A 14,207-nucleotide genomic window follows, 5' to 3' on the forward strand; every position below is an offset into this window, starting at 1 on the left:
AAGTTTCTTCGAGGGAGGGTGTTGTGTGTTAACTAAAAATAATGTTGGCACTTACATCTTGTCTTCTTGTTGTCACTGTGCCAGAATGCAAATTTATATGGAATAATATTATCCCTTTCATTTCAATTAATTCAAATTGTAGACAGTATTGTATTTAGTAAGACAGATATGTTGGTAAAACCCAACAGCAACCCTGTTTTTGACCTTTCATTCGTGCCACCTATAAGCCTATGTTGGAATATTTATACAGCCATTACTAAATAAAATTATACAGTTGACATATGATGCATTTATATTTTTTATGGCAGCACACACAAGCAATTTTACTTCGGGTTATGTCCCATTGAGGATGGCAGTTCAGGGTCATGTCCCATTGATGATGGCACTTCAGGTTCATGTCCAATTGATGATGCCATTAACCTTGCTGACAACAGTGATTGTAATGATAATGATAATGATAAACATGACCAATTTTGCCAGACTGAAGGAAAGGTTTTGTCAGAGGGATGCTACCAGACTGACCTTGATATGGCTCAACTGGACAGACAGCAGATCTACTTGCAACACATCACTGATGAGCTAAGCAGTACAAAGGTACAACTACTGTCTCTTCAGTTAACTATGGAAAGCTTTACAAATAGTGACGAAAAAACCAAGTTTTATACAGGAGTCCCCACATTTTCCCTTTTAATGCATGTTTTTAATATTATTGCTCCTCGCATAAAAATAACCACCCAAAATGCACTTGGCCAGTTTCAAGAGTTTCTTTTAGTTTTAATTAGACTTAAACTCAATTCTCCATTGCAGGATTTAGCTTTTCGTTCCAATATATCTGTGCCAACCACATCAAGAATTTTTGACAAATGGACACATGTAGTGTCCATCAGACTAAAGTTTTTAATCCAGTGGCCAAAGCATGAAGAACTGCAAGCCACCATGCCTGCAGTTTTCCAACAATTTTTGCAAGAGAGTTGCAGTCATCATTGACTGCTTTGAGATCTTTATGGAAAGACCATCTAGCCTAATTGTTGTGACCATCCGGGAACTGCCTGGCGGTGGCTTTGTCCCGTGTGGCTTTTCGGGTAGAAATAGGTTCTTGAGGAAAAACGTTTTCCAATCGATGTTTAAGGATTCTACAGTCAATAACTTTCTTGGTTTGGTTAATATTGGATTTAACACTAATGCTAGGGCAATGACCTGGTCTAATTATAAACATCACAATACTATAAAGTTTCTTATTGGTGTAACACCACAAGGTGTTATCTCATTCATTTCAAAGGCATGGGGTGGGAGAGTGAGTGACAAATATCTCACAGAAAAGTCTGGTTTGTTGAGAAAGCTCTTACCTGGGGACATAGTGCTTGCTGACAGGGGCTTTGATATTGCTGACTCTGTTGGTCTTTATCAAGCTCACTTTCATATACCAGCATTTACTAGAGGTAAGAAACAGTTGTCTGCAGAGGAAGTGGAGCAAACCAGAAAAATTGCTGAGTCCGAATCCATGTGGAAAGGGTGATTGGTCTTGTCTGCAGAAAGTGTTGCAAGAAATACTCCCTATTCAGCTGGTGACAGCTCGGCAAGGTGATGACTTGGCTCCAATAGACAAAATGGCAGTAACTTGCTGTGCCCTTACTAATATATCAGAGTGTCTGTGCCTTTTAATTAGAGTATTTAGACCCTTTGTGGGAGTATCAATATTTTATCAGGTATCATTGGGAAAATATGATGTTTAATTCAGCAACAGTTTTCTCTTCAAGGAGTTTCTAAGTTAAGAAATATAACTTTTAGGCCTAATCCATACCTTACAGTCAACGGAATTGAATTAAATTTGTGTAGTTATTAATAATTATGGTGGTTCCTAATACTAATAAAACATTCAACCAACGATAAAAATGCCTAAAGTGGCTAATGAAGGGGTTAACATTTTTTGTATAGGTGGCTTAAAAAATGTTCCTGTTGTAATCAAAAGGTATCATAACAAAAAAAATGCAAGAACTGAATAACTTTGGACATCATCAACAACAACAACTTTTCTTTATACCAACAATTCCAAATTTTTGCACATCAATTTCATGGTGCACATGAAGGGCAAATCCATTCTCCATCAGGCTCTGTTCTAAGTCCCACACATGACTTATACGCTTCATTTGCTGCCCGGTTATCCACGAGGTCTGGAGTACCAGATAATTCACAATGTCGGGATATTCCATGCTAGGATAATCCACTAAATCCTCGCTACACTCAGATTTTTTTAACGTGTATGGATCAAATCCAAAGATAAGAACTTTTACTCGATACCTGGCCTTAGCAGAACTGGTAAGACTGCCATAATTCTCCGAAAAAGGAACACTTTCGCTCGAAGGCGCGTCTGCCGAAGCCATATTTACTTTAACAGATGTCCACCAGCATGGCGGTCGCGACTTACGTTACAAAATTTTGACACGTGGCTGAAAACGAAGAATGGGGCTTACAGGCCGCAAACCAGGCTGATATAACTGGCTGGCGTAAAAGCGAAATTTTTTAAAGGAAACAGCGCCGCAGCCTGTTCAGTTTTAAAATAACTTGAATCGTTCAATGCCGAAGTTCAAAGCGGAAATTTGTTGTTTCTCCAGTGTCAGCCTTTTCGTCTTCATCCCTGAAAAAAACTTGATGACTCGATGAACATGATACGGCTTTTTGAAATTGAATTTCAATTTATAATATATAGATTTAGCCAAGCCTAAAAGCGGAGCTCCCAATAATTGAAAATTTTGTAATAAAATTTCTTTACATATATTAAAAATTTTTAGCCAAAACTTCATTCAGTGTGGATTAAACCAAGAGCCATTAAACCCATTGACACTTATGTGTGACACGTGCCTGTGAAAAGTCAAAATTTTAGAGAAACCAAGAAAGCAGACACAATGCGCAGTAAATTTTTAAAAATCATCTTTTCCAAAAAACAAGCTCCTGTGAAAGAAGACTAATGAAAGAACTTCTTTCCGACGAAAAAAGCGATAGGTCTATATTAGGCATGGGTCGCACTTGGCAAAGTTTGGTGTGAATGTGGTCACTTTGGTGTAAAAATCTGTCATCGGGGCACATTGCCTAATGCGACCCTAACTTTTCCGGTTTGCAAAAACTTTGAAAACCGGCCAAAACATCAGTTCCGTTTTAACTAAAAAATCAAGAAAAATCGCTAAATATTATCGCATGTGTGCAAATGGGCATGTGGATCATATTTAAAAATGGAATATGCGAATTTGTCCGTGAGTGAAGAGATCTCGAGTTTCATGGAATCTATCAATAGGAAGCAAGACTAAAATGGCCAAGAAATATTTCGGGACGACAGATTTATTCAAAACAGTTTTTGATTTGCTGTTATAAGCGAAAAACGAACGAATTTCTTACGTGTACAAAGCCCACGCAGTAAAATTCATCATGCTTAGATCGTTGTTTACTTGCCTTCAAGTGCCGAAGGCGGCATATGGTATTTCGAGGACTGGACTTTACTACACTGGACTAGTAAAACGAGGACTAGTAAAGCGCGGACTTGTAAAACGTGGACTAGTAAAACGCGGACTAGTAAAACGCGGACTAGTAAAACGCGGACTAGTAAGACGCGGACTAGTTAAACGCGGACTAGTAAAACGCGGACTAGTAAAACGCGGACTAGTAAAACGCCGACTAGTAAAACGCGGACTAGTAAAACGCCGACTAGTAAAACGCGGACTAGTAAAACGACAACAACAACAAAAAAACAATTTCATACGAAGGCGATCATAAGACTTAATGGCAAGCCAATTTAGTAAGTGACAATCCCTGTTTGACCTTTAAGCTGCAAATGGGTTTGACATGCTCCAGATACAAACGAATTTATAAGTTTAGGCTAAGAAAGAATTTTATTCAGCACCAGTTCAAAATCCTAAAATACACTTTCGTCGTAAATTTCCAAGCAAAAACGCAGGAATTCGATGAATAAAAGTCGCATTAAATCTCTTTGTGTCTAGGTAGAAAGAGTCTCATTGACTCCAGCTTTTCGGTGGAAGAAAAACCGATTTACACACGCCATTACAGAAAACAAACAAGCAGACTGACAACTCCAAAACACATATTTGCATTCACTTACAATTTGACTTTCCGTGAAATTTTAAAACGGAACGGAGGTAAATCTTCGAAGATTAATCGTCGTTGGAAATAGAAAATACTTTCCGTAAGATCTCTGTTTTTCTTTTTACGAGAAAATCGTCGCATGATCATTTAATTCGTGTGTGTTTGTCGTACCAGTACTGCTGTTTCCTCAGAAGCGTATGCTTCTTTCTTCTTCAATTGAGAGGTGTCACATCGTGACAGTTGCTCATCAAAAAAATGTTTCGGCGAAAACATTCTCTTTAACTTGAATAAAACTTGTTTTCTTTATAACTCACTCGCCATCAAATTGTGAAGTTCAAGGAGGATTTTCCCGTAATTAAACTCGTAATTGTAGCCCTAAATCATTCGGGTTCTTTTAGCAATCATTGTTTTTATCCGTTAGAAAAAGATAAAAGTGTTATTCACCAGCATAGGTCGGTCCGTAATGGGAACTTCTGAACTGTTCGTATATTTCTGAACTGTTCAAAAATTTGGTGTAGCATCCTGGATTCTTTAAGGCTCGGGTCGCATTACGACCGAATTGTTTACTCTAGGGATGAAACTCTGTCAACACAAGCATTTTTTAATGCGACCCAATTTTTGCGGTTTCCTAAAAGTTTCATCAAAGACGCCGGTGTGCCTGGGTGGGGCTGAACGATTTTGCCAAATTTTTTTGAAACGAAAGGACCCGCGTCCGTTGCGGGCAAAGTTGTCATTTGTGCGTGCGTGTGAAAAAAGCTAAAAACCAAAAAGAGCGGGAAATTTCTCAATTTCTCCATCTCGCCATCAGCAAAACAAAAGCAAACCTTTGATTTTGTTGTTGTTAAATAGCTGAAAACAAAAGGACTATAATCGCCGTGCAAAGTGTTCTGTTTCGCCGCATAGTTAGTTCGGGGGAATGATTATTTTTGCCGGATGTGAGATTGACTGCGTGATTGACGTTTCCGTTTTAACCCGGTTGAAATGCGATGCTAATTAATGTTGTTAATTTCATTTTTGTTTTCCCGTTAAAAATATTTGGTTTAGGTTTTTCGAAATGCGGTGAAATTAAAACTTGACTGTAATGCGACCCCCCTAAGTAAAATTGTCTTGACTCAGTTGCATTAGAAAACGAAAATTGTCGGCTCGCGTCTCCTTTAAATGATTGCCCAAAGAGCCCGAATGAATCAGGGCTACAATGACGAGTTTAATTACGGGAAAATCCTCCTTGAACTGAACAATTTGATAGCGAGTGAGTTATAAAGAAAACAAACGTTATTCAAATTAAAGAGAAAGCTTTCGCCGAAACACTTTTATTTCTAAAGGTAATTAAAAGGCACTAAAAAAAATAAACTTTATGTCTGAAGTTAAATTAAAAAAAAAAACCTTTGTCTGAATCTATCAAAAAATCTAATCTCAATCATTGCAGTCAATAAATTACTTTTATCGCAATCTATAGGGGAAACATTATCCTTTTTTCTACAAAATCAGTTGTATCCAGGAGAGCAGCCAGTGTAGAGACATGCCAATTTAAAGGCAGTGGAAACAGCGTAGAAGATCCGAAAACAAACAAGCAGACTGACAGCTCCAAAGCACATATTTGCATTCACTTACAATTTGACTTTCCGTGAAATTTTAAAACGGAACAGAGGTAAATCTTTGAAGATTAATCATCGTTGGAAATAAAAAATACTTTCCGTAAGATCTCTGTTTTTCTTTTTACGAGAAAATCGTCGCATGATCATTTAACTCGTGTGTGTTCACAGGCGGCCGAGGCTCTCTTTGAGAACCGCACAAGGAACACAATTTGCATATTTATAAGGATTTGTATGGGATTTTCTACAAGATATTCACAGAGATAGTTAAAAGTGAAAATATTAAATAGAAATGGCTCACCTTGTTCCATACGTGTGTTGTTTGCTCCTGGTGTCTTTATTTTACCGATTTCACTTGATTTAAGCGGTTTTTTTTAATCCTGGTTTTCTACTACATAAAGAGAAGACAAGGCCGAACACTTCTTTCCGGACAGCCTGCCGAACAAAGTAAAAAATCCCAAGCTAAAATGTACCCACGGCCACAAATCCACCGCAGAATTCAAGGGAAAAGGTTGATCTTTCATTTCAATTCTCTAGCCACACAATTTCATCCCGGCGATCGGCGCCAGGCGGCTCTTCGTGTCCTCATTGAAACGCTAAAACGATGGTAGACGTCCGAGTACATTTCAACCACGACACAACGACCGTTGGAATCGGCTTGGTAACCTCGTCATGTTGGCAAACCAAGACTCGCGGAGGTACTAGACCTCAACTTGTCAACAAAACTTCTTCTACAACCGCGCAGCATCTTGTTTACAAAATTCAAAGTATAAAAATCGTATAGAACGGTTTTGCGAAATGGCTCCGAAAAAACGTAACGTCAACGGCGAAAGCTCTACAGGAAAACTTGAAGTTTTTAAGAGCGGGAGACATCCATCCATCCATCCATACACACACAGATACATACATACATACCTACCTACCTACCTACATACATACATACATACATACATACATACATACATGAGAAAAAAAAAACAAAGTAAACCCTGAATTCAAATACTCACATGATTGAAAAGAAATAACAAGTTGACCGGCTACATTTCTTCCTGGGTTTCCTCCGAGTTTTGCAAAACTTTCGCACGTGCAAACAAGATGCTGCGCGGTTTTGATTGGGTGCTTGAGACAATGGTACATTTTAGGTTCGACCTGAGGGGACCCCGGGTTGAAGAAGTTTATTTCCAACGACGATTAATCTTCGAAGATTTACCTCTGTTCCGTTTTAAAATTTCACGGAAAGTCAAATTGTAAGTGAATGCAAATATGTGTTTTGGAGTTGTCAGTCTGCTTGTTTGTTTTCTGTAATGGCGTGTGTAAATCGGTTTTTCTTCCACCGAAAAGCTGGAGTCAATGAGACTCTTTCTACCTAGACACAAAGAGATTTAATGCGACTTTTATTCATCGAATTCCTGCGTTTTTGCTTGGAAATTTACGACGAAAGTGTATTTTAGGATTTAGAACTGGTGCTGAATAAAATTCTTTCTTAGCCTAAACTTATAAATTCGTTTGTATCTGGCGCATGTCAAACCCATTTGCAGCTTAAAGGTCAAACAGGGATTGTCACTTACTAAATTGGCTTGCCATTAAGTCTTATGATCGCCTTCGTATGAAATTGTTTTTTTTGTTGTTGTTGTCGTTTTACTTGTCCGCGTTTTACTAGTCCGCGTTTTACTAGTCGGCGTTTTACTAGTCCGCGTTTTACTAGTCCGCGTTTTACTAGTCCACGTTTTACCAGTCCGCATTTTACTAGTCCGCGTTTAACTAGTCCGCGTTTTACTAGTCCGCGTTTTTTAGTCCGCGTTTTACTAGTCCGCGCTTTACTAGTCCGCGTTTAACTAGTCCGCGCTTTACTAGTCCGCGTTTTACTAGTCCGCGTTTTACTAGTCCGCGGTTTACTAGTCCGCGTTTGACTAGTCCGCGTTTTACTAGTCCTCGTTTTACTAGTCTGCGCTTTACTAGTCCGCGTTTTACTAGTCCAGTCCAGTCCAGTCCAGTCCTCTAAATACCATATGCCGATTTTTCTACGCAATCTATCAAAAAGCGGAAGTCACAATTTCGAGTTACCGTACTGAATTCACCTGAAAAAGGCTTAAGTACGGTGAAAAAATGAAGAAACTCCTACCTTTTACTCTTCTTTCATTTTTCAAGTGGTAGTGAGGCAAACTGTTGCTTAGGTGAACTGGTTCTGTTTAGATAATACGTCTTAATTATCAATTTTCTATATCAGTTTGTTCTTGGTCCCACACACGTTGCCGGAAAAAAAGCCCGACCTTGTGCTATGCAATTGGCCCAAGATTATTGAGAACTTTCTAAGCTTTCATCCACGTGAAGGTATATTTCCCTCAGACCATTACGTCGTAGAGTTTGAAATTCGACTAAAGTTTCAAAGAGCAAAAAGAGCGACGGGGCAATTTTACGACTTTAAGAATGGGAATTTTGATGATCCTAAGGAATCTCTTTCTCGAGTACCTTTCGATGTTGCTTATTGGGACGATATAGATGAACACTGGTCAAATTGGAAGGACTTGTTTTTAACAGCTGTGAAAGATCATATACCGGTAAAAGCAGTCCGCGATACTAACTCTCCTCCTTGGATAGATGGCGAATTCCGTCACTTGATGCGCAAGAAATACGCAGCTTTAAAAATATTTCGCCGGAACAAGACCCCAGAACGTAAGGGATAATTACGCGCTTTGAGTCGAAACATCAAGTATGTAGTTCGCTCCAAACATCGAAAGTACTTAGAACAAATTGAAAATTCTTTCAAAGACAACCCCAAAAAATTTTGGAGCTACCACAAAGTGTTTCTAGGAGGTCGGTCTGGCACAAGTCTGGTGATCTCGTACAACGGTGTGACAGCTAAGGAACCTGCTAAGAAAGCAGAACTTTTTAATGAATATTTCTGTTCTGTTTTCCTTCCCGCAGCCTCTAATGTAAACAGGGCTGAAATTAACATATCACCAAAAACTGCTATGGAAATTTCGCAAAAAGAAGTATCAGTTGAAGAGGTGAGAGATTAGCTTGAATGGACCAGACAACTCAAAAGCATGTAGTACCGACGGCATTCCAGCTCGACTACTAAACCAATTCAGTGAACAAATAGCTCTGAGTCTCTGCGCTATTTTTAACAAATCTCTTAGCAGCGGCAGAATTCCAAGAGAATGAAAGTCGGCAGATATAACACCCATACACAAGAAAGAATCGAAAGAGCCAGCTGATAATTACCGACCCATATCCCGATTGTAGGCAAAGTTTTGGAACGTTGTGTATTTAAGGCCATGTACAATCACATTGAGAACTCAACAGTCACCACGGGCGGCGATCCTTTCACGGTTATCCAATTAGTCTGCGTGATGTTCAATCTAGAATTACCTTTAAAAGCTGAATGAAACTTGAATAAACAAATGAAAATGTAAGTAAATAAAAGACTAACACGGAGAGCTTCACTTAACATAGAAAATATTTAACGTACAAACCCTATGCTTATACTCATCCAGTTTCCCTATGGAAGGAAACATACTGAGATTGCGGAAAAATATCATATCTGATAGACATAGCAAACTTCAGTCTCGGGGCGATGGGAAAAATTGGACAATACGAAAATGATCGGTCAGTTATGGCGCTATATATGTAGTATTGAAATTGCATGCCTGACATTATGCACGAAGCAGAGAAGTAACAGCTGCTTAATACGTCCTTCGTCACGAACAGAATTTTACAAACAATAACGTTTCAATTTTTTTTTTGTCATCATTTACCGTCGTTCTACGGTTGAGCTGGTATAAAGCTCCACTTCGTTTCTGTTTTTAACAAGAAAAAGCCAACGAGCATAGCACACCACATTATCCTACTTACTCTTTGAAAATTTAAACTGTCATAAATGAAATTTTGAACGACAGTGACCACTTGCTAGTGGGCTTACAGTTCGTATTACGGGCTGATACAACTGGCTGGCGTAAGAGCGAAATGTTTTAAAGGAAACAGCGCCGCAGCCGGTGCTCTTTAAAATAATTTTGTTATCAAACGTTCAAGGCCGAAGTGCAAAGCGGAAATTCTTTTCGCCTTCGTCCCTTAAAGGACCTTGAAAATTCGATGAACATGATATGTTTTTTTAATTGAATTTCCAGTTTTATTTAGACGGACGTTGAACGATACATTCATATCCAAGGCTAATTTAAGTGTTATTTATCATTTTTTTTATCGTGAAGGGCTGGGGTTAGGGTTAAGGATTTTGTTTATTATTACTACTTTTAAAAATTCCACCCCTCTTGTTTTCAGTCTGGCTGAGTCACCCGTTGGGATACGTCCAATATTCTAAAAATGGATCACAAAAGTTGTATGGTGTAAGATAGCGGAAGTTCAACACGGGCTACCAATTGTTTTCAATTTTTTCGTTTTACCATTGCAGCCAGACTTTTGGTCTCCTGTAGTCTCCTGTGAATTTTTTAAGATATCACAAACTTTTAAAATTCACAGGAATAGAAAACTTGAGTGTGTAATCCGAGAAAAACTCTGAATTTATAAGGGCATTGAACCTAAAAATAACATGCATTGAAATGTTTGGTTAATCAATGACTATAGCTCTCTTCTTTTTAAGCGATTTTATTTACCATTAGCTTACAGGTATGGAAAATGAAGGATAAAAATAGAATTTAGGAATAACAAGCAAAACATGCGGAGAGAACATCGATAAAAGGAAAATAACATCGATTAAACGAACGAGCCGTAAAAAAAGTTATAATATCATGGGGCGAACAACTAAGAAGATGGCGTAGCCATTTGTTCTGTTTCAATAATGTGTCTATATAAATGTTTGTACAAGTATAAAAACTGGGGGATATGTAAAAAGCCACAACAGACTTCAACTGAGGAGAAGGAAGCGAAACAAAAGATTTAATGAACTGAAGAGTAGCTCACCATGTGCACTTTAAACCTTTTTACATTTCCTTACAACCCTATGCGAAATAAAAATCTGAAATCGCCTGCGTTTTGAGCAGTCTCAAAAAGGAATGCCGGCGACAAATTACTGACATCTCCTTGAAAATCTACGCCGCACCCCCATGCTATGCTGAATGAAAGATTTGTCGTCTTTAGAGACGAGTAATACTTTAGACAAAATCATTTTCTAAGTGATGTTTTCCTTGGCAGGGCCCTTATTGATATCAACATTTTATGCTGAAGAGGTCACCCTGGTTAAATAACATTTATTGTTATTATTATTATTATTATTATTATTATTATTATGCAGCAGTTTAAAACTTTTGTATGCTATAGACAGTAAGAATAGTATGACGGGGCGCATGAGCGTAGTCCGTTAACTACAATGAAATCAAAATCTATATACTAAACAAACAAACAAAAAAAAAACCCTCGAGAAATAAAAAAAATAGGTATTTCGGGTATCCGAATCTAAAGTAGTAATTTTAAAATCTTTAAAAACCTATTACTTATTTCGGCTATGAAAGAGTCAATCAGTGACGATCACTTCCGAAGTTTCTAATAATCCACAGAATTTTTTAAATAGAAAGCGATGCTTTTTATTTAAATACAAACCAAGCAGTCACCTGGATCTTGAGTCAGTTCCCAGACTACCAGCACTCCCTCTTGGGATGACACTTCTCCGAAAGGATTTGTGGCGATGCATTTAAATCTTGCAATGTTCTCTTCTTTTGTTACCCTCTGAATCAAAAGAAATGAGCCGCTGTCATTCTGAATCACCATGTTACCAGTCAAGGAAGAGTTGTTCTTTAGCCAACTTATAGAAGGACGTGGGATGCAGCTAGCCTTGCAGTAGAAGATCGCCTTTACAGTTGTTTCCTCCAGGTATAAGGATGCATTGTTTGGATGAACCAATATAGTTGGCATTGAAAAAACTGCAGTATAAGGAATGTTGATATTGATCCGGTTACAGTCAAGATAAGAAGAACGTCTCTTTCACACGACAGGTGATAGGAAATGTTTACGAAGCATGCAACCAAAGGCTGACCGCTCCTCGTCAGGAAAATATTTCAATTTAATATATATGAATGAAAACTGATAGATCAAAGCCTAAGCAATAAGGACTTTTTTTACAATAGTAACGAATGAAAAAGGATAGTAAGAATGGCAAGGAAATAAACTTGGATGATTAAGAGGTTGTATGAACCAAAAATGACTAACCCTTAATAGTCGTATTGAGGGATCTTTTCCATCCTTCTGAGCTTTTTGCCTCACACCAGTTGACACCTCGGTAACAGACTACAAGGTTAGCTGTGAAACTCCCTGTACGTCGCGGATGTTCCCACCAAAGAGGGGCCTGCCATCGTTATATCAAGTGATGGTAGGTTTAGGAAATCCTCTTGCCTCGCATGTAAGGTTGGCTGTACTTCCATAGCAAACGTTGATATCTTGAGGTGGGTTTGAAGTGAGGGTTGGAGGTGTCGGTTTTGATAAAAGGGAAAGCAACTCGCTGTGTAAATGTTTCTTGCAACATCATTTCACTTTATGGAAATTTAAAACTTAGCCATCTACCACAACTTTTTGCGCCTCTTGTGCATAACCGAAGTAAATCAAGGACTGACTTTTCTTAAGAAAAAAAAAAATACTGAAGTAACTTTTGTTTGAAAAAAGTGAAACAGGGATGTTCGAGATGTCTCTTACTAGTGGATAAAATCCAAATTCTAGGTTCTCGATCGCATTGTTTTTGGCACCATTGTGTGACTAAAACAGATGAAGATTGATCTCTCCAGATTGCTGTCTGCCATGTTCCGAGATCTTTTTTGGGAATCTGATTTAAAGGGGTGGGGAACACCTGATGCCTTTCAGCTGAGTTTGGCTGTACTCGATTTTAGAAAGTTGTGTTTACGAGTCTGGTGATGACATAAACGTGGGGGCGATGGCTCTGTGATTAAAGAAGAAAAATTAATTTCATAAGTTTAAATTCAAGAAAACAAACGTCGAATTACACACCTCCCCTCATGACCACTGTTATATGACATTGTCATCAGTTATTTTTAATTTACCCCTCGATTCAAATTGATGCATCTTTGCGGTTTTATGACCACAGACACAGATTTTTAGGGACTTAGTACTTCATAACATATATGAAATAAATATAACCCGCGAAATATTCTTCAAGGTAAGTATTACAAAATGTGATGTTGATACCAAACTTAACGTGAGCTACCTTATTTGTTATACTTTATGACTAAAAAGTGATAATAGAAAATGTTACTTTTAAATTTCAACGCCATCGTTTCTACTGTGCAGCCATATTGATTGTTTGCCAGGCAGGTATAATTCCCAGTGTTCTTCTCGGTAGCATTTTGAATAAAGTAATTGCACACTTTTGAATTTTCTTAATGTGAATCCAGATTGCCACCACCACAACTCAAGTTTCTCGTAAATACATTGTTGAAAAAATATTGTATCCAATAGGGTTTGAAGTATTTCCTATTCCAATGATGGTTTATTGCTAGTACAAGCGACTGTTATATTGTACCCAGTCGGAGGAACGTGCTCATTCGGGAATTCCAAGTTCCTCATTTCCACGGTTGGCACGGTTGAAAATGCTAAAAGAAAAGTGGAAAACAAGAATGTTAAACGCGAAGGCGCGCTATGAAAGGAGAGGTCCTTTAGATGCCTGGTAGACGAACTGAAGGAGCTAATGAGATGTTTACTTCCACCAGCATGGTGGCAATGATGTAACGTGCGAAACACCTACTTCGATTTCAAATTTACTGCCACAAATAAAGACAGTTTCCATTGGAGAAAGGAAATACAAATCTCAAAAATTCTTGTATTGTGATGAAAACATAAAACAATTTTTAGAAATGCGCCCGCTCTTCATATCTTTGCATTAGCTATAGCTCAAGCTGACTTGACTCTTAGAGTTCTACATCACACGACGGTTGATTGACAACTGATCCAGAGGTACCTAAGGCACCTCTCCTTTTATAGCACGCCTTCGTGTTTAAGACTCCATGCCTTTACAAATTTACCGTGAATAAAAGAAAATATAATTATAATGTTTTGGTTTGCAGTTATGAGAATGGCCCCGTACAAATCTTTTGGCCAGATGGACAGTAAACGAAATATGAATCTGGTTAAAGACAAAGTTTGCTCTTCCCTGAGTCCTTGGCTATGTCCAGCTGTTGAGCCAGGATGGCTTGAACGAAGATTCCTTTGATTTCTTTCTATTACTGTTTAAGCCAAGCAAAGTATTGAACTAAACATGCATGCAGTATTCACATTTTTTCTGATTAATTACGTTTCTTCCAAGTTGCCTGAAAGTGTATCATAACAAGCAGTGGCTGCACTGGGAGAATTCAAAGACCGGCATTCGGTGAAAATTAGGCCAAGATTTTAAAAGAAATTTACGGGTATTTTTAACTGTAGAAACTTACGTTTAGTCGCATCTTCAGCCGATGAACATCTGCCTCCCACAGCCCCGATTTGTTGTTCGAGAAATAATAGAATAATACACAGATGACTACACAGATGACCACTGGCATTTTAGAGCTGATTTTGGTCAAATCCTGATAA

The 14,207-nt window shown here is 38.2% G+C and overlaps 2 protein-coding genes across 4 annotated transcripts in view; one reads left to right on the plus strand and one right to left on the minus strand.

Annotated features, from left to right (window-relative positions):
- Positions 1-6,272, minus strand: part of LOC111332638 (fibroblast growth factor receptor 4) — a 20,564-nt gene extending 14,292 nt beyond the window's left edge. The window contains exon 1 of the mRNA XM_088735011.1: positions 5,986-6,272. Coding sequence (XP_088591137.1) covers positions 5,986-5,995 — 10 coding nt within the window. The 5' untranslated portion in view covers positions 5,996-6,272. The remainder of the gene's footprint in view (positions 1-5,985) is intronic.
- LOC111332642 (uncharacterized) overlaps positions 1-14,075 on the plus strand; it is a 14,999-nt gene extending 924 nt beyond the window's left edge. The window contains exons 3-4 of one of the 3 annotated variants that reach the window (XM_022938028.2): positions 309-594; positions 808-5,994. In XM_022938028.2, the coding sequence (XP_022793763.1) occupies positions 309-594; positions 808-987 (466 nt within the window). In that variant the 3' untranslated portion in view covers positions 988-5,994. Of the gene's footprint in view, positions 1-308; positions 5,995-13,705 lie in introns of those variants that run through there. The other 2 variants (XM_022938029.2, XM_022938026.2) reach the window with 2 other exon arrangements.
- Positions 14,076-14,207: the final 132 nt, after the last annotated feature.

Source organism: Stylophora pistillata, chromosome 10, assembly GCF_964205215.1.
Source record: "Stylophora pistillata chromosome 10, jaStyPist1.2, whole genome shotgun sequence".
NCBI lineage: Eukaryota > Metazoa > Cnidaria > Anthozoa > Scleractinia > Pocilloporidae > Stylophora > Stylophora pistillata.